Here is a 20,921-nt window from a genome sequence, read left to right as displayed (position 1 = left end):
TTTTATTGGCACGTGGGTCTCTCAGTCTAATGTTGCTAGCATGCAAAAGTGGTTCTTGTGGCTCGGGCAGTGATGTGAGACCCTGGTGTAGACGGGCCTGGGCTTGGATCTCTGTCCCGTGCTGTCACGCTGGGGCACTGTCCTTGACTCATGTCATTTTTGTCATCAAGACATAGACTCTCCCAGCTTCTTCCACTCTGGTTCCACCCTATGCCTTCCTTGTCAGTCCTGCTGACTGAGACGTATCCACCTAGATCCTAACTTGATACTTCTGCTAAATTAACACATGTTGTATTTCTAAGAATATGTAATAACTACATTGATTATACTTGTATAAACCCTCTAAATATATTATAGGTACTTATTTCTTAATGTAATAAACAGCTTTCTCCGCAAGAATAGCATTCTCTTCTGCTTAGTCCTGCCTTCCCTACCAATTGCACGTGTCTTACCTTTTTTCCCCCAAGATTTCTACCTGTTTTTTAAGTATTTAAAAAAAAAAAAGAAAGAAAAAGCACATTCTTCCTTCTTCTCCTGACCCATCATTAGCTTGGGCGTGCTGAGTTGGGAAGTAAGCAGGGGCTCACTTTGCATTGAGTGGCATCAGAGGTTCTGGAAATGTTTCCCATCTCCTCGGAGCAGAATTACAGGCTCCTCCAGGGGAAAGAGATGCTGCTTTTGTGTGTGTGTCATGGAGACTGACTCCCTGGCCAGTTGTGGAATTCAAAGCAGACGGTGCCTCGATCTCTTGTTGTCTGTTCGCCGGGAGACCAAGCCACAGCATTGGCTGCCTTGACCTGTTCTTTGAAAAATGACCTCTTCTTGGGGGATGGGCTCCATCTCGCAGGTGCCTGTGGGAATCCTGAGCCTTCTTGCCCATTGGGTCTGCAGCGCTCGCTGCTCTTGTTTCTGAGGAAAACGATTTTGCTAACAAATAAGACAGCGATGTGGAATCAGGCGGGTTAATTAACTGCTGGCTTGTCAGGGAAGCCTCCAAAGAGGAGATATCTGAGGTGGGTTTTGAAGGCTGAGTGGAACTTTGTCAGAAGATGGGCCTGTTGGGCAGGGGGCACTGGTGGTAGATACTTGTGCTGGTACCCACACTGCGCGTGGGATTGTATACAGGTGGGGTGACATACATGTGGGGTCATATACACATAGGGTGACATACACACGGGGTGACATATACACGGGGTGGCATACACGTGGGGTGACATACATGTGCGGTGACATACATGTGGGGTAATTACACATGGGGTGACATACACGTGCGGTGATGTACACGTGCGGTGGCATCCACGTGGGGTGGCATATGCCAGCAATATGGTCTGTTCATAGATATTATCACCCTCTGGTTTCATGGCTGAGTCTCGTGGCTTCTCTCTGAGATAATGAAGTCCTTGGAAGTGGGAGTGGCATTTACACTCCTGCCTTCAACAGGTAACATTTTTTGAGCACTTCTTCCGTAGCAAATCCTTTCCCAAGTGTCTCACATGTAATACATCAAGACAAAACATGAGGTGGGTGTTCCTGATCCCATTTTGGAGATGAGGAAACAGGCACTAGTAAGGTAGCTGATATCCCCAGGTCCTCAGGACGGGTGGTGAGGAGCTGGTACATCTTTCTTTTTCAGCCTTCACGTCCTCATCTTCCCCATCATTTTCTCCTTCTGTTTCTGTTAGTGTTTAGTTTTATATTTGGGGGCCTCTGTTGTATTAGGTGCCTAGAGGTTGATGAGTGTCATAGTCTCTTCTTGTTTTGATCCTTTGATCATTATATGGTGTCCTTCTTTAACTTTCTTTATGGCTTTTTTTAAAAAGTCTGTTTTGTGTGGTATGAGTATTGTGACCCCCACTTTTTTGTCATTTCCGTTTGGGTGAAATAATCTTTTTCCATCTCCTTTCCTGTCCCCATTTTTTTTTTTTTTTTTTGGTCTTTTTAGGGCCACACCTGTGACACATGGAAGTTCCCAGGCTACGGGTCTAATCAGAGCTGCAGTTGGCGGCCTATACGACAGCCACAGCCACACTGGATCCGAGCCATGTCTGTGGCCTTTACACCACAGCTCAGGGCACCAGTGGATCCTTGACCTGCTGAGTGAGGCCAGGGGTTGAACCCGTGTCCTCGTGTTTGTCACCACTGAGCCACAACAGGGACTCCTCCTGTCCCCATCTTTAAGTGGAATTGGAGATGCCCACACAAGAGAGAGTTGTATGAGGTTTGAATTAAATGAGATAATGCCTCCAAATCATCCAGAGTTGGGGCCAAATATCAGCTTATCATAACTCTGAGTCAGTTAGCACCTCACCCTTTGTTATTTTTCTTCATAGCACTTATCACTTCCTGGCATAGAGTTATTTGTTTGCTGTCTCCTCTTTTGTCCATTTTCTACTTGACTGTGTCCCCAGTACCTGGTGGAGAGTATTAAATATTTGTTGAATGAATGAACAAATAGTTATTAGTTCTCACTTCCCACCGCAGCCTCCTACGAGTGCTTAGGAAATACTTGGTGGGTTTAACCGAAGCGAAACCTTCTATGCCAGTTCCATACACCGACAGAGGACCGTGAATTTATATGTTACATGTTGCTCACTATTGCCCTTTTCATTGTTTTTATTTGCTGTCATGTGGAGGGAGCTCTCCCATGTCTCCCACCCCTGATTTTCATGATGTCTCAATTGAAGCGTTTCCAATTGGGGTATGAAATGGTCCATCAGTCACAGAGAGAATTTGTGCTTTCCTTGGTGGCTTGGGAACAAGCCAGAGCTTAACTGGAGAAACTGTTGATGGAAGAATGAGGGTCGGCTGCAGAAAGCTTGCCCCCTGAGCCCCACACTCCCATCTGGAGTCCCGCTTCGCCCCCAAATGCTGATTGGGTCCTGCCCAGCCCCAAGGTCCAGTGTGGGTGACACCGCGTGTATTTAGTCACTGGATGTATGTTAGCATCTTCCGTGCGTCCAGCGCTGAGCTGCAGAGAACAGGCCTCCCCTCGCTGCAGCAGTGTGGTGCAAGAGGCACCATCGTGAGCCGAGCCGGGACGACGGCATCCAGGCCCTCCCAGAGCCCAGAAGCTACGAGTGTCTTTTCAGGGGTATCTCGGAAGCCAGGGCTCAACCCCAGATAAGCAGAAGGAGAATCTCTGAATGGAGCCAGGCACCTCTCTCATCGCCCCAGATGATTCTAAGGCAGGTGATGTCGGAGTTCCCATCATGGCTCGAACCCCACTAGTGTCCACTAGGATGCAGGTTCGATCCCTGGTCTCACTCAGTGGGTTAAGGATCTGGCATTGCCCTGAGCTGTGGAGCAGGTCGGAGATGCAGCTTGGACCCTGTGTTGCTGTGGCTGTGATGTAGGATGGCAGCTGCAGCTGCTATTTGACCTCTAGCCCACGAACTTCCATATGCCATTGGTGCGGCCCTAAAAAAAGAACAACAAAAAATCTTCTAAGGCAGGTGGTGTTGAGAAATACTGACACTTAGAATTTAGTAAAGTTTTGCTTTCATCGATTCAGTTTGCTTTCTCTCTATAGCAAATGAAATTGGTTTTCTAGTTGCTAGAGTTATTTCCTTTTGAATAAATTTTATAAGTAAAAAAGGTGAGTTGAGGAGTTCCCTGGTGGCTCAGTGGGTTAAGGATTCTGGTGTGGTCACTGTCAGCTGTGGCTTGGGTTCAGTCCCTGGCCCAAGAATTTTGTATGCCAGAGGCGCAGCCAAATAAAACAAAAAAAAGAAGCAGAGTTAATTTAAAAAATAGCATTAGTGGAGTTCCTGTCGTGGCTCAGTGGTTAACGAACCCGACTAGTATCCATGAGGATTCAGGTTGCATCCCTGGCCTCACTCAGTGGGTTAAGGATCCGGCATGGCTGTGAGCTGTGGTGTAGGTCGAAGATGCAGCTCAGATCTGGCGTTGCTGTGGCTGTGGCGTAGGCTGGCAGCTGTAGCTCTGATTCGACCCCTAGCCTGGAAACTTCCGTGTGCATCAGGTGCGGCCCTAAAAAGCAAAAATAAAGTAAGATGAAATAACATTAGTAAACAGTAGTGCGAGTAGTATGTGAATATGACAGTGCCTCATGGTGGGCTGAGATGTGGGAAGTACTCCTGTTTTATTACAGGATCAAAGTTTCAGGCCCCTTATTTTGGCTCACATAGAATCATCGCGACGGACTGGGCAACACGCCAGTGATTCATTAAGGGATAGCACAGAAGCAGTGAGCAAAACTCACTATTGTACTTATTTAGGGCCAAAACGAAATAGTTGTCTATTTCTGCATAGCAAATTGTCCCAAAACCTAGAGGCAGAAACAACCATTTGAAATAACAGCATGCACGATCTTATGGTTTCTGTGGGTCAGGAATCTGTGAGGTTTAGTTGGAGCTGCCTCTGGGTGTGGACATCGCAGGCCTGACCGAGGACCAGTGTGTTTCCACACTCGCCCGTGTGCTTGTTGGCAGGACTCAGTTTCTCAGGGGCTCTTGGATTGAGGGCCTTCATTTTTCCCAGGCTGTTGGCTGGAGCCCGTTTCTTGCCACCCTGGTTCGTCCCAGCCATTTGCTTCATGGCTAGGGGTCTAATCGGAGCTGTAGCTGCCCAGCCTACACCACAGCCACAAGCAACACAGGATCAGAGCTGCGTCTACTACCTACACCACAGCTCACAGCCATGCCGGATCCTTAACCCACTGAGCAAGGCCAAGGATCAAACCTGAATCCTCATGGATGCTAGCTGGATTCATTTCCACTGCACCACAATGGGAACTCCCAAGTTAGGGTCTTTTATAACCTAACCTGGAGGTGGCTTCCCATCACTGCCACCTCCATCTGTTGGTTAGAAGTGCGGCAGTAGGGCCCACCCACACTCAGGGCGGTGCATGGGGGGAGGAATGACACAGGGCACAAGGGCCAGGGCACAGGCCACTGTGATGTATGTTAGAAGGCTGCCCAGCACCAACTCTGCTGAACACACCCACTAATTCACATCCCTGTCACCTTCAGAAGCACCCTTGGGAGAGTGTTCTCACAGGTCCCAACACCAGGAGAAGCTGTGCTTCCGCTCAGCAGTCACTAGTTATCTTATGGACACAGTGATTCTTAGAACTGGTCTTGTTTCACTCTTCGTTCATGAGGCATTTGGGCCCTAATTATTGCTTCCTTTTGATTATGGAGAGAAATAATTGTGTTGAAATTTATAATACAAAAATTCTATGGCAGGACTTTTCTGGGTACTGATTCCCTCTGCTCTGGTCTTCAATAATGTTTCTGTTTTACTTCTTTCCTCTCTTTCCTCCATTCTTTTTGTATTATTACACTGAATTTTATGTATTCTTACACTCCTGTACTTCACCTGTCTTAGGGATCGGGAAACTTGATATCTGTAGGTTTTGCTATTTTAGGGTGGACTCTTGGTTTCTGAGGTACAGAGGGACCAACACCTCTGTTTTCCTAGTACCTGAGGTTTCTAACCAGGAGCATATGGGCAAGGCTGGCAGTGAAGACCTTAGGTCAGCTGGGTGTGTGTGTGTGTGTGTGTGTGTGTGTGTGAATCACAGACCCTCGGGGACAGGGTAACAGTGACCAAGACTTTCTCTGTTCTCCATGCCTCTCTGCTTCAGTAATGGCATGGTTTGGGAGCAGACCCTTTACCTCTGTGAGTTTTCCTGTCTGTCCAGGGAGGTGTGGTGTAATAGTCAGGGTAGGTTAGGATGTGCTGCAGTAACAAAAACTCCAGCATGCCATTGCAGAAGACACACAGGTTTCTGACTTGTTCATGTTGGATGGCCTTCACAGGTTTGGCTGGGCCTCTTCTGCATCTTGTCATCATCCTCACACCCAGACCTAGGCTGTGGTAGGGGGATAAGACAGCCTGGCTGAGCACACACTCTCTCTTCCACCCAGATATGAGACATATCACCTCGCTTATTTCACTGGCAAAGCATGTCCCCTGGATGCAGGTCTCTGCAGGTGGGTGGGAAAGGGCAGTCTTACCAGGCACCCAGAAAGAGCAGTTACTTGTGGGTGACCCTCATGACTTCAGAGGTGGCAGCTTACTTGCCTCCCAAGGTAGTGATGAGGCTTCAGTGAGATGGTCCTTGAAGAGCTTCTAGTGCCCAGCAGCTAGGAAGCACTCACTAAACAGTGAGGATGGTGGTGGCTGTGGGGGCGATGCTGCTGAGAGAAGAAGAGCTTATTTAGGGTCCCATGGTTTCCGGACCTCCCGTCTTACTGATCTGTTCATTCAGTCCACGCGGGTCCAGTTTCTTGGGTTCCATGCAGGGTGCTTCTCACTGAAGATCAAAGACAAGACCGACGTGGTCTGTGTCCTCAAGTAGCTCAGAGTCTCTCTAAGGCGGTGGGGATTGAGGGATTTCCTCTGGCTATTGTTTCGAGGGCTCGGCCTTCCTAGGAAAACACACACGATAAAACAAAACAGAACAAAAGATGCTCGAGCTGGGCAGGTTCATCGTCCCTGAGGTAGGATACTTTCAGTAAAAGAATCAGGGGACCCAAGCCAAGTAGAGTCAGCAAAGCAAGGAATTTGTTTCACTCGGTAACAGAAGGGCTCAGAGCTGGGGGGAGCAGCGGTCCCATCTGTCTTCTCAGTCATCCTCAAGAGAAAGAATGAGACCGTCAAATGAGATCTGCCAGCAAAACACCAGGCTTCACTCTGATGGGACCAGCTTGTTAGTCCATCGGCCAATCCTGAACCGGTCACCATGGCCACAAGGACAGGCTGTGCTGACCGAGGTCATTTGGTACCCTGCCTTGGTTCAGGGCAGGGTTTGTTCATCACCCATCTCTTGGTAGGGTGACCTCCCAGGGGAAAGGGGATACCAGGCAGCCACCCGCCACCATCCACCCACTTTTCCTGCCCTTACCTTTCCCAGAGGAGGAGGAGATGGAAACTCAGAGCAGGGAATGACTTGCTTGCTGCCCCTCAGCGTGTGGAAAACAAAGCCGGGGCAGGCTGTGTGGCTGGCACCGTGCGTTCTTGCTGCCCTGACTCGGTCCCAAAAACAGCTGCTTAGAAAGTCATCCGTTTCAAGGGAGTTGGGGAAACAGCCCTTCGGGACATATGATCATAAAACAGATGTTAAATCGCACAGTCCCCAGCATCTTTAGTTAGCAAGACCTCACTAGTTATTGCTTATTGATAAAAGGTTGAAAATGACGCCAGTCTCTCCCTGGCAGGACTACTGCTTGTGTCCGAGCTCTGTGTGGGACTGATTTGGGGCACTGTTGGAGGGTTTTGGTGGTGGGCTTCCTAAGTCACCGATGCCAGCCCGTGGGGGCTGCCCAGTGGCGGTGAGGCCATCAATAAGCTGGTTGTGGGAGACCCGGGGGTATGCATATGGGCAGGGTGTTATGTTTGACATGTGGGTATTTCTGGAAGGTACTGTTTTGGGGTTACTGCTGGTGTTCGTTGATGACCACCACACAGCAAGTTGTCTAGGGGCCGCTTCCGGAATGGGCCTTTTTAGTGACTGAGGACAGGAGCCCAGCTTTAAGAAGTCCTTGTCCTGTTCTGCCGTCCATGCCATCATCTTTCACTGCTGGCTGACAACTGCCCGAGCTGTTCGTGGAATTCATCGACCCACCCTCCTCCCACCCATCTGGGGGTTCCAGGAGCTGCTAGCTGGGGATCGAGTGGCCGAGTGAATTTAGGAAGTGGTTTGCACCTGTAGGCATCCTGTTCCTCACATCTTCCAGGCATTTCCTACCCCAGCCTTCGGACGTGACCATCCCTACCAGTGAGTGACACCCTGGCCCGGCCTCGTGCATGCCTTGGTGGGATGCTTGCTGAGCGCCTCCGTGCCCGGCGCTGGCATGCAATCCCCCAGAGCCTGTATTTTCATTCTCTCTTAATCCAGAACCAGCCTCCGCAGGAAGTAGTCCTGAGGAGGCGGCGAGGCGCGGTGGGGGGCCCTTGTTGGGGTGCAGAGTCAGCGCGCAGCCTTGCCTTGTCGGATCCCAGAGCCCGTGCTCCTTCACGACGTGTTACAGCCCAGTGTGGACTCGGGACTGCACGCTTGAGTCCACTCGCAGCTCTGCCCCATATAGCCCTGTGCCCCGGAGCAGGTCAGCTCTCTGAGTGTCTATCTCTGAATCTGTAGAATGAGGATGGTAACGGCGTCAACCCCTTAGGCGTATGACGCATTTGAAATGTACAGCACAGGGCCTGGCACCGAGCGAGAGATCGAGAAGTGTAACCCCTCACCACCAGCTTGGTAACGGAGGGAAAAGCCCCACGCTTTGGACAACTGCTGTGGGGACAAATGGCAGATAATAGGTCTGAAAGGACCAGAAAGACCAGAGGAGATGCCTCAGAGTGACTTCTCAAAGTCGCCTTTCCAGGGTTTTTGCATGTAAAGGACACAGAGGGAATCCACTGTGCTGGGAAGTGCGGCAGTCAGATGGGCAGTGACTCCCGGACGGACAGGAGGATGCAGCTGCCTGGACCCAGGCCTCGCCAGTCCCCGGGCACCTGCGAGTGTGACACGTCTGAGGGCTCAAACCTCCGGAAGCCTTGGCTCTTCTCCATACCTGGCCCCATGCGCTTGGCCTTGCGGGGGTTCCTGCTGGGCCTTGGTGTGCCAGCTTGGCTCTGGGTGACGTGGCCATGCAGCCCTGCGCCAGACTCTCTCCTCCACACTTTACATGAATCGTCTCCCTTGTTGTCCGGGACCAGGCTGCTGGGGAGGCGGAGGGTCTGTAGTTACCCTACAGGTGAGGAAGCAAAGGCACAGGGGGCTCAGCCACTTTCGGACACTCACACCACTCGAGAGGGGGCACCTGGCACCCAGCCCTGGATCTGCGCCCCTCACTGCCACTGCCCTGCCCTCTAATGCATTCCCGTGGCCCACAGCCACCAGGATGCTGCCCCCCAGAGCAGCCAGGCGCTGCCGCTAACACTGGACCTCTTGGCAGAATGTCACTCAAGAAGAGTGGTTTGCTTAAAAAAAAAAATTTCAAAAGCTTGAGAGTATGGTGACGGGAAAATCCACAAGTCCGTTTTTAGCCCTGGCTGCATCATTTGCAGACAGGCAGCAAAGGCAGTGCCAGTTCAGGGCTAATAAGGAAGGAGTTGAAGGATAAGAAATAAAACAAGAAGTTTTCTGTTTGAGCAGAGAAGACAAATCACACAGAAGAGCTGCGTCTAGATTTCCATGGCCGAAACAAAGTTGGCCACTCGGTTTTCGGTCCCTTAGCACCAACTGGGAGGAAAACGGCTGCTTCCCTGCCCTCTTTCCTGGTGGCACAGCTGGATGGGGCTGCAAATATCGGGCCTCGGAGAACGCTGACGGCTCGCTCTGCCCCTTCCTCCCTGCCTGGCCGGTGTTGCTCTACCCGGAGGGAGCAGCTGGTGAGTGGCCTCGGGAGAGATGGTGGACTCTCAGTTATGGAAAATGGGCTCTGATTTTTAAAAAACGAGCGGAAGGCAAGACCACTGAAGTTGGGAGCTGGCCTGAGTGCCCCTTCCCGTTGTCTTTTTCCTGCTGCGGGGTGAAGGGGAAGCTGAGAAGTGGCAGCAGAGGGCGATGTCTCATAACCACACAGGTGGCACGCTGGGCATTTTATAAACAGGATGCTTCAGAGCTTGGGCTGCGCGAGTCCTGCCCCTGTTTTACATAAGAGCAAAGCGGGGCAGAGATTTCATGGTTAGTAAGTGGCGACTTCCGGTCTGCCTGACCCTGAGGCATGAGACCCTACGTCTTTTCCCGAGGTCCAGGGCAGCCAAAGCAAAGCACCAAAGGACTTGGGAAGAACCACCCCTTCCACCCCACCGCACACGGTGGAAGCAGCCTCCAGGATGTGGCTTTCTTATTTGAAGGGGTGGAAATTCAGTCCCTGGAAAGAATGCTAGGAAGAAACATTCTGGAGTCACGTGGTTGTTACCTGCAGGTTTGCAGTGTAATCACTGCACTTGACACAGTAGAAACAGTCCCCACGTGTCGTCAGCCGCTGAGGGCCCAGGCCTGCACATGCTCCGATTGCCGGAGTCTCTTTCCTTTCCCTTCTCAGGGAGTGGATTCAGTGACTGGCCTGGATTCTTCTCTTGCGCCAATGTGTCTTTGGGGTGGGGGAGGGGCAGGCAGCAGGTGTAGTAGAAAGAGCAGAGCTCGGGATTCAGCCAAACTTGGCTTTGAATTCCTGCTGCGTCCATGGCCTCTCTGAGCCTCTTGTAGAATACGGGACCCGAGGTGCCACTCATGTTAAAATGTTGGCTGTGAGAATGACCTAAGTGCATGTGAATAAGGAGTTGGACCGTAAATGTCATTCCTTGTCCCTCCCCCTCCGTCAAGCTCTGGGCCTCTCTTTACTCTCAAGCCGCTGAGAGCATTTCATGACGCTGGAGCCCAAACTTGTGTTCCTCCTGCTGAGAAGAGTGACGTGTTGCCCTGAACTTTCTGATCACTTTGCTGCTGCTGTTCAGGCATCAGCGCCAGCAGAAGTTGGGAAACGTTTCCCCTAAAAGCCCAGAGAGTCAATATTTTAGGTGTTGTGGGTCACACTGTCGCCGTCACAGTGACTGAACAGCAGCCACTGGGCACGCCACCGTCCCAGTGAAAGTGTATTTACAAAAGCCAGATGGATTTGGCCCGTGGGCCGTAGTTTGCCAACTCCTTGCTTTGATTCTGGAGAGGTGAGGGCATCAGAAGTGTACAAATGAACAAACCCCTCTGTCTGCCCTGGCGGGTTTCCCCTAGTGGCACGCCTGTCTTTGCACGCTCATGAGGGGTATTGTATTTGCAGGAAGACAGCATTTGGGGTACCAGGCCTGGCGGAGGTGGGAACCTTCTGTTGTCCTCATAGCCTGGTGTCTGCAGCACATCAACCCAGAGAGACCCAGACCCAGCTCCACGTGGGTCGGTAGTAGTGAGCGCCTCAGACCTGCTGCTTAAACCTAATGGATACATTGTTTTTCTTTTATGGCTGCACCTGCAGCGTATGAAAGTTCTCAGTCAAACTGGAGCTACAGCTGAGACCTGCACCACAGCCACAGCAGCACAGGCTCTGAGCTGCATCTGTAACCTCCACCACAGCTCACAGCAATGCCGGATCCCTAACCAACGGAGCGAGGCCACAGATTCACCCTGCGTCCTCATGGACACTAAGTCAGGTTCTTAATCTGCTGAGCCACATTGGGAACTCCTCCTTGATGCATTTTAATGCTATTAAGTACTGCTTGGTGGTCCCTGGCTAATTTCTAAGTGACAGTTTCAGTTGGGTTCACTCTCCTGGTGCAGCGCAGTCCTAGAGAGAGTGGGCTGGGATCCTAGAGTTTGCACAAGTCCGAGTTTCCTTGACATCTTCTGGTTGTTCCAGGTCTCTGTTCCTCTGGCTGTTCAGTATGTGTTAAGGATGCATTGAGGCAGGTTATTCAGCGTTTCCTAAACTTTTTTTTTTTTTTTCTTTTTAGGGCTGTACCTGAGGCCTATGGAGGTTCCCAGGCTAGGAGTCTAATCAGAGCTACAGCTGCTGGCCTATACTATAGCCACAGCAACACCAGATCCGAGCCACATCTGCGACCTACACCACAGCTCACGGCAATGCCAGATCCTTAATCCACTGAGCGAGGCCAGGGATCAAAACCGCAACCTCAAGATTCCTAGTTGGATTCGTTTCCAGTGCAGTGGGACAGGAGCTCCAAACTTTATTCTTTTTAAGTAAATCTTGCTGGTGTAACCTTTTCTTCAAAAGTACCTCTGCCTCAGAACCTTGATGTGGGAAATGAGTCAAAGTAGAAGCTGCTCTTGCTGAGAAGGGCACTGAGGGGGATTTCTGGCCACCAAACCCTTGGGGCAGCTACTGAGAGCTTTGGGGACCTGTCTGGAGCAGGCAGGACCCCCTGATGTGGCACAAGGCTATAGGATCCTGCAGCTGGGAGACACAGCCACACCTCAGCCATGGCTGCCCCCTCTGTAGCCGGAGCCAGTTTGGATGCGTCGAATGCTTCCAGCTCTTTCTTCAGAGGCCCACATCTTTCCCTAGAGATTGGTTGAAAATTCATAACCAAAGAATGGCTTTATATTAGTAAGTAAGCCTAGAGAAACTGTAGACATTGGTGGATTTTTAGTTTTCTTACAGGTGAGCCTTAAAAGAACAAATCTGTTGATGAAAAGGGGATGGATAGGCAGACAGGTTGGCAATTGACCTGGAGTGCACAGTTAAGATTGTGTGTGTGTGTGTGTGTTCCCCTTGCTTGCTGCCCAATCTCTCCTGTACAGCCAGAGTGACTTATTCAGATGGTCCTTTCCCAGTCCCTCCCTTGCTTAATTCCCCTTGGTGGCGTCCCTCTGAGCAAACAGAGGCATGCTGGCTCCTTCGGGCCCCAGGCCCAGCCACACATCCCCCAAACCTCTTTTCCTTGTCCCCTTCTGACGCCTTCGTCATCCCGGTTCTTCTCTCTGGATTTTTCACACAGTCACGGTGTCATCTGTGTTTAAGGACTGTCTCCCTGGATGGATGATAGGCTTCATGAGCCCCAGGCCTTCATCTCTCCTGTCTCTGCAGCCTCCCTGGGACCCAGAGCATCCGGCCCCTGAGAGGAGCCCAGCACGTCTGAATCACCAGGGGCCGTGCCTCTCTGGTGGAGCTGCTGGCCTGTTACACATGGAGACTGCTAGGCTCCAAACCGCCTGTCTCTTCCATCCCACAGCCTTGAACTTCATAAAGAATGAGAGTCACTGCCACTTAGCAAGCAGTGTTCTCCACCAGGCCGGGGCAGGGCTGGCTCTCACAGGGCGCTGTTGAAGCCTCACGGCAACCTTCAGGGCAGCTTCTGTCACCCGATTTCACAGGAGGAAGTCGAGGCCGGATGCGTGGTGGCCAGTTCCAGGCCACAGCTAAGTCAGCGCTCAGTCCCAGGGACCAATCCCAATCCAAGTCCTTTTTCAGAAATAAAACATTTATTTAGAACGAGGAAAGAAATGACAGCACGTTACCATTTTTAAAGAGCAGATAAATAACACCATATTTCAGAATCCAGAAAACACAGCAGTTTTATTAATCAACTATTAACTACCCACCTAGCACCCTGCATCACTACTTTTCCTCCTGCATTTGAAGCCATGGAGTGAAGGTCTCTTTCTAAGACAGTGGTTTTTTAATACCCTTTGCTATGCAAGGACCAGAAAGATAAGTCGTTCTGGTACATGGTCGACCAGAACTTTTTTTTTTCTCCCCAACAGTCTATTTGAAAATTTTAAGACCGTTATAGGAAAGAATTTCACAGTCAACACCTGTGATTGTACCATTAACATTTTACTATATTTGCTTTATCATCCATCCATCACTCTGTCCATCCGTCTGTCCATCCCTCCCTCCCTCCTTCCTTCTCTCTCTCCATCCCATCAATTCATCTGTTTTTTTTTTTTTTCTTTTGGGGGAGATGGATTTCAAAGTAAATTCCACATACAAGTACATATTTCTTCTAAAATACTTCAGCCTGCGTGTTATTGATTGTGCCTATCCTTGTTTGTTTACAGTTTTTAAGGGAAAATAGCAGTGCCACACGACAGTGAGATGCATGCATCTTAATTGTGTGCTCACTGAGTTTGGACAAGTGCATACGCCTGTGTATCCCACGTGCCTTTGCAGATACAGAACCCCACTCTCATCCCAGGGGGTCCCCATACCCCTCTCTCAGAGGCAGTCCCCGTTAGGCTTTTTTCCCCATTACAGACATAGTACTGTTTTCTTCCACTGTACAATTTCGAGGTGGTCACATTTAGTTTTTAGAAGGGCAACAACTCAGATGCATGGTAAAGAAATTTACAAGTTGTGATGTTTTCCCATAAAAGTGTATATTTTCTTGCCACTGACCCTTGCTTCTCAGTGCTCGTCCCTCAAAGCCATCCACTGGGGGCAGTTTCTTGGGTGTCTTTCTAGAAATGGTCAATTCAGATCCAAGCACATGGGCACATCTGTCTCCCAACTTCTTCAGGGAAGTAGTAGCTCACTGGCTGGCCGTGTCGTTCGGCCTGTTGCTCTTGTCGTTACGCATTGTAGCTGATCATTCCCTGTCAGCAGAGGGGATCTATGCTCCTCTCTTAGTGATAGCACAGCCTGGTTCCAAATGTCCTGCTGTTTTATATAACTTGTTTCCAGGCTTTAATTGCTTCTAAATGGTGCTGCAGTGACTGTCTTTGAATGACAGGTCTTTGTATATGTTGTCCATGTGTCTTCATTGCTTGGAAAGAGACTCGATGTCCGTTCTTAGTACATCAGGTAATTTTCTCACATCTCCCACCCCCCCAATCCCTGCCCTCCTCCAACCACCCGTTCACCCGTCTGTCCATTGGCTCGTCTGTACATCTATCCATCCAGTGAGAATGTTCTCCCAGCAATTAGTACATGCCTGATACCACTTGGGGCTCTGAGAATTTTGCCCTCAAGACCCTGAGTCTCTTGGACAAAACAGATACGGCAAAAAGGAATTCACAGCAGGGTGCTTAGCCTGCGCTTGTGCCAGCCTCCAGGATTAATCAGTGGAGAGAATTTAAAACTCTTTAAAGCTCTATCTGACAGTTCTTTACTCCAGTGGAGAAGCGTCTTTGGCCTCAGCTGAGGCCTCTAATTGTATTTGTAAAACAAAAGAACCAAACCAACAGATAAACACAGAGCCTTGAAAGTGGTCCAGACCCAGCAGCTGCCTCCCGGAGCCCAGGGAAGCCCAGGCCTGCTTTGGTTCAGAGCAGCAGGCCTGGGCCTGTCTGTTCTCAGGCCCTGCCACCAGGCTGGAAGACAGAGCTGTGCATTTCACGTGCTGCTCCTTACAAAATGAGATGTGAAAGCAGGGTGTTGGTGGGATGGGGAATTGTCGTCATTTTTGGCAGTACAGAGTGAGAGCTAATTGCTTAGGGGAAGGTTACCGGAAAAGAGGGATGTGTGAGAAAGTGATGGGAGAACATACATTATGGGTGTCATTTCAGGATGGGGACAAAGTCTTGCTGTCCTGTATTGTCCTGCCTTTTTTGCCTCATCTTTTGAGACATGAATCAGAGAGCCCTGTAATTAGAAGACAAAGAATATGATTCTCTTCCTTCGGATCCTCTTATCCCCAAACCAGCCTATCCTCCTCAGGCACGTCGATTTCAGATCTGCTCCAGAGCAGTTTAAAGCCTGATGGACGCTTCCGTGGAAACGGAGCTTACACCGTCATTCACTCCTTTCCTCCTTCACAGTCAGTGCCCACAACGTGCCAGGCCTGTGTGAACAAGAGCACGTGGAAGTGGCTGTCCAGGGAGGGGCCAACACACAGCCTGGGACAGCTGTGCCTGAGCCCCGGGAACGCCAGCGGGTGATAGTGGGGAGTCTGCTTAGTTCCGGTGGCCAGGGAGGAAGTCGTAGGAAGTCGTATGCCTTTTTTTTTTTTTTTTTTTCTTTTTCCTGCTTTTTAGGGTCTCATCTGCGGCACATGGAAGTTCCCAGGCAGGGGGTCACATCGGAGCTGCAGCTGCCGGCCTACACCATGGCCACAGCAATGCGGGAGCCGAGGCTCCTCTGTGACCTACACTGCAGCTCACGGATTCTTAACCCAGTGAGTGAGGCCAGGGATTGAACCCACATCCTCATGGACACTAGTCAGGTTCATTTCTGCTGTGCTGCAAGGGGAACTCCAGGAAGTCATATTTTAGCTCAGTCTTAGAAGATGTGAAAAGAGCCAGCCATACAGAGCGGTTGGGAGAAGCAAGGCGGAGAGCATGACTTGCAGTAACACTCGCTTTGCAGTGGGCATTTGAGGACTAAATGTGCGAACACTTGGGTGCACAGTAGGTGGTCAGCGTGCACTGGCCCCTCTGCCCACCGTCCCGCTTGCTTTCTAGCAGGGCCATCAGAGGCAGCTTGTCATGGGATTGGTGAGGAAGAAACCCACGTTTGCCGAGCCATGTGACTTTTCTAATGATTGGGGGAGGCTGATTTGTGTACGCAGAGATGGAAAAGGACCTGGGGCTTCCTGGGGAGAAAGCCCGCCGCCTTGGACCAGGCCAGATCTGTGCCTCGGCTTCTAGGCCTGGCACCACAAATCACCCCGTGGCGACAAAGAAAACAGGCTTGAAGAAAGCCCTCGGTTTTAGACTCAGTTTGTACACCTGCGCAGGTCTCCTCTTGAGCAGGCGTGTCCTTGCAGACTTTCCTTCCCCATCAGAGGCGTCCACCCCAGCCGAGGCTCTTCGCTATGAGTCTGGGCTACTTCATCCGTGAGGCTTGCCGGCGGACAGATGAGCACGCAGAGGACGGGGCATGTGCAGGCGAGGCTGTGCAGCTCAGAGCTCTCCGTCGGCCCCAGCAAAGCGCACACTCTGGACGCACTGGACGCAGGCCTTCTGCATTGGACTCCCCCCTCTGTCCCTTCGGAGCTGAATTCTGCCTTGTCCACGGCTGTGAGTCAAACCACCCCCACACTTGATGGCTTAAAAAAACACGACCATTTCCTTATCTCACCTCATCCTGTGGTTTGACTGGGCTCCGTTTTCCTACTTTACGTGGAGTCTCAGCCTGGACCGAGCCAGACATTCAGGAGGGCGCCCTCCTCCATCTGGCCGTGGGTGCTGGCTGTCCACCGAGATCTCAGATGGGATTGTGGAGCTGCTCCATCCAGAGAAGGTTGAGCTCCTGACATCACTGAGGCTGAGGGAGAGGCTGCTGAGGGACCGTGCCTGGGCAGTTGGCCTGCGCTCCTGGCACCCCCGCTTCCTCTCTGTTACGCACGCCGAGGCCCCTGCCCTTGCCTGTGAGATGGAGGCGACGCCCCTGCCCACGGAGCTCCTGGAGGATGAGGCGGGAAGGGTTGTTACAGGAAAGCGATGCCGCCTCGTGGTGCTGTTGCTGTGTTGGCATGCCCCTCGGGACTGGAAGTGAGGGCCGCTCCCAGAAGGGGGCTGTCCCCTGTCCACCTCTGCCACCCTGTGTGGACCTGGGGCTGCCAGGGGGACGGGGCGTAGTGTTCCCTGGGCCTCGGGCAAGGTGGCTCTTGTTCTCTTTTTCCCCCTCTTCCCTCCCTCTCTTCTTTCTTTCCCTCTCTCTTCCTTTTTTACTGCCTAATTTTCTTGGCCAGGCCTCGGGCAGGCAGAAGTTCCTGGGCCAGAGATGAGACCTGCCTCACAGCAGTGACCATGCTGGATCCTTAGCCGCTAGGCCACCAGGGAACTCATTTACATTTTTAATTCATAATAGAGTATTTCAAAACTCAGACGATGTAAAGGAGTGTTGAATGAATAGTCTCGCTCCCACTGCCTGCCCCCCCACCCCACCCCCAGCACCCACAGGCTGGCGCCCCTTCCAGCAGTGCGTGAACTTCACTTCTGTAGCTTCCTGAGGCAACAGCAAATACAGTTTGATAGTCTTCATTCTCCGTTTTTGCAGCCGGGGTAGTGTATCAGACCTCGCTTTCGCGTGATGGTCTATGGTGGAGATGTTTTCATAACTGCACGTGGAATGCTGTCTCATTCTTCAGAAGCACATTGAAATTCTTTTAAAGCAATTCACTCAAAAGACAGGTTTTTTTTTTAATCGTACAGAAAGATAGCAAATGAAAAATCAGCCGCATTTTTTCTTCCTAATCCCACGCCCGATCTATCCGTGGCGACAGCCGCTGTTACTATTTCCTCATGTGCTTTTCCAGAATTATTTTTGTGCATGTACCCGTGTGTGTGTGTGTGTGTGTGTGTGTAACTCATTTTTTAAAACCAGACATCTCCTGTGGACATGGCATAATTTGTCGACTCATTTCTCTGTAGTTGGACCTTTAGATTCTTCTTTCTTTCCTTTCACTTGTCCAAGCCCAGAAAGAGGAATGATCTTTGATGGAAATCTTGGTCGGCGTCTTTGATCGTTTTCTCTGGATAAGTCCTGGGCGTGTGGTTTCTGGGTCAGAGGATGTGGCTGTTTTCAGTGATCTTGGCATATGCAGCCTCGAGGCTTCTTCCCCTGACAGGCTGTGGCATCCCAGCAGGCTCCCCAACCCCCAGCCCAGGGAGATCCTGGTCCTTTGAAGCTGACATTCTCTCAAGCGGCTTGGCAGGTTTCTTCCTGTTGGGTGTGAATCTCTCAGCCACAGCTCCTTAGCAAAGCCTGCTGCCCAGAACCCCGTTGAGCTTGGCTGCAGGAATCTGGCAAGGGCTCAGCTTGGGCCATGCTCCCCCCAGGCTGCCTTGGATGGGGTGAGCCACCCCTAGTGTTGACGGGGCAGATCTGCCTCTGCCGTCAAGGATAAAAGAATATACTGGTTTTCCTTCTCAATAGTTGTATTTTTTTTCTTTTAATGGATACACCTACAGCATGTGGAAGTTCCCAGGATAGGGTTTGAATCAGAGCTGCAGCTGCTGGCCTGCACCACAGCCGCAGCAACATGGGATCTGAGCCCCATCTGCAACCTGTGCCCACTGAGAGAGGCCAGGGATTGAATCCACTTCCTCATGGGGGCTGTGTCAGGTCCTAACACACTGAGCCACAATGGGAACTCCTCTAGTTGTATTTTTATCATCGTGCCCGAGTCAGCCTCCAAGAACCCCCTACATGCAGGCACTGCTGCACACACACTGCAGGTGTGAACTCCTCTTGTCCTTAGAACAACCCATCTGACAGCTGTGGACAGAATGACGCAAAGAAGGCAAGTGACTTGCTCATGGCCACACAGTCAGCAAATGGTCGACCTGGGATTTGATCCTGAGCTGTATGGCCCAGAGCCTAGACTCCACAACACTGCCTTCTCCTGCCTCCAGAAGCTGTTTCTTTAAGGACCACCTCCTAGTGCCTGTCTAGGGGCAAGACTTGGTCAGCTCTCCTCTCCTCTCACCTTGTAGCTGGCTTTTCCTGTTGGCTAATGTTTGTTGCAGAAAAACCTTTGAAGTTGGGCAGGCCTGGATTTGTATCTCCTTCCTACACGTGCAGCCTTGCACAAGTTCTGTGGCCTCCGTACGCCTCCGTTTCCACATCTGGGGCCGGGGGACAATACCCACCCCGGGATCGTTACTACAGTTGATGGAGGTGGAGGATGACGCCCTGACAGGTGCACAGTGAGAAATGCACGCCCCCTTTCTCTCGGCATCCCACTCCCTCCTCTGCTCCACATGGTTCCCCTTACTTCCTCTTAGTTTTGATCCACATTCTTTTTTTTTTTTTTTTTTTTGCCTTTTTTAGGGCCACACCCACAGCATATGGAGGTTCCCAAGCTAGGGGTCGAATTGGAGCTGCAGCCGCCGGCCTACACCACAGCCACAGCAACACCAAATCCAGGCCGTGTCTGTGACCTACACCACAGCTCATGGTAATGCTGGATCCTTAACCCACTGAGCAAGGCCAGGGTTCAAACCTCAGGGATGCTGGTCAGATTCGTTTCCACTGAGCCACAATGGGAACTCCTTGATCCACGTTCTTCAAGTCTCTCCAGCTCAGACTTGGTCCTGTCACAGAAGGAAGCTCCTTCCCGGGGTCTGATAACACCATGAGCTATTGAACATCTCGAAGCGCTGGCCATTCGCTGTCTGCTGTGCACAATAATTGCCATCCTGCCAGGAGGCTCAGTTTCGTTCCCCCGGTCTTGTTCTAATGGGGCCCTTCCGCGTCTAAAGAGGAAGCCATGCTCGGCTGCTTAAATTGCATGTGCATGTGAGGGGAAAGGCTAGAGCCATTTTGGGGACAGACGTTGGCCTTTGTGTCTGCACAACAGGTGTGTCTGTGTGTGTGACGTCCATCGTGGTGACAGTGGTATTTCGCCATTGCGTGTTTGGCATCTGGCCTCTCAGCTCCTAATTAGGCCTTGATAACTTTTTGAAATCACATGCCTTTCCATGCCTGCAATGATATCTGTAGGATTAACAGTCCTTTTTCTGTAAAGATAATAGAGATTTCTCATGGAGGCCTATTTTTATGACTGTAGCTCCATCTCTAACCATCCTTCCTAAAAAACCTCTTATTGGCTTTCAGCAGCGACTTTCCACCTCACGCTGAACAGGAAACGCTCAGGGATGACTGAGGGGGGAGGTCTTCCGTGATTAGTCAAACCGTGGAAACTTGACCTGTGTTCTCTCTCTCCCCTTCCCCCTCTCCTCATGGCAGGTGCCTGGAGATTTGAGCCAAACATCTGAAGACCAGAGTTTGTCAGATTTTGAAATGTAAGTCCACGGCATCTGCTCGCGAGGGGCCCTTTAGACACAGGGCTCTATTGCTTGGCTTGCATCCCAGGAGACAGGGGGAAGCCGCAGTCCCTGTTTAAATCAGCACGGCTGACTCGGTTATTATAGAGGTGGGGCGTTGCTCACCTGAATCTGGCCTTCAGATGTGTTTTATGTCCCTCCTTAGGTATTGAAAAACATTTGTCTTTTTTTTCTGGCACCGGCATCTAAGAGTTGGAAGGTATCACATGAAAAGTTAAATTTCTCTATTTAAAGAAGAAATCCCCATGAGGCCACCATCAGCTAGAGCTGAGCAGCGGCTGCCTCTCCCACACAGGACAGTGCTGGCTGGCTCACCGCAGTCCCCACCTCTCCCTATTGCCTGGCTCTGGCCCACTCCACTCATTCCACTGTATGCATGTCTCCTGTTCGAAGTTGGAGTTTGCAACCCCGGGGTTATTGGAAACAACAATAGTTCAGTACATTGCTCTGATTTTTTGATTGGACTTAATTCACCCTGGCACCTCTGCTGATAACCTGGTAACCTCCCAAGGAATTTAGTTGGTCTTCAGACTGACTCTTTCTAATCAAGTCGCCTTGCATTAGTAGTCCCCTTGGGCTGGTAAAGAGCGTGGGGCGAGTCCTGGGCCAAACAGAGCCTCCCTCCTCTCTCCATCAGCTGTACTCAGTGGGGGAAGGTTCAGCCTCCCCATTTGAAGGTGTTTCGGGAAAGCCAGCTTTCCGATGAGCGTTTTGTCAGAGCTAGGCCGAGCCAAGTTGGAATCTCAGCTGCAGGACTCATGCTGTG

General features: G+C 51.0%; 1 protein-coding gene and 1 long non-coding RNA gene across 3 annotated transcripts in view; both read left to right on the top strand.

Moving 5' to 3' along the window:
* The window catches only part of SNX29 (sorting nexin 29), a 548,246-nt gene that overhangs the window by 352,775 nt on the left and 174,550 nt on the right, over window positions 1–20,921 (top strand). For both annotated transcript variants that reach the window (XM_021088060.2, XM_021088055.2), the window contains one exon: window positions 20,058–20,113. In XM_021088060.2, coding sequence (XP_020943719.2) covers window positions 20,058–20,113 — 56 coding nt within the window. The remainder of the gene's footprint in view (window positions 1–20,057; window positions 20,114–20,921) is intronic.
* LOC146404543 (uncharacterized) lies at window positions 1,402–8,960 on the top strand. Its single transcript, XR_014840806.1, has 3 exons — window positions 1,402–1,495; window positions 3,269–3,783; window positions 4,694–8,960. It is a non-coding gene; the product is annotated as an uncharacterized LOC146404543 (long non-coding RNA).

This window comes from Sus scrofa, chromosome 3, assembly GCF_054392235.1.
Source record: "Sus scrofa isolate SSC_HxYL_T2T_F1_AM1 chromosome 3, Sscrofa_HxYL_maternal_Yorkshire_Landrace_v2.0, whole genome shotgun sequence".
In the NCBI taxonomy this organism is placed as follows: domain Eukaryota; kingdom Metazoa; phylum Chordata; class Mammalia; order Artiodactyla; family Suidae; genus Sus; species Sus scrofa.
Note: the sequence above shows the minus strand (reverse complement) of the source record. Positions and strands in the feature narration are given on the sequence as shown.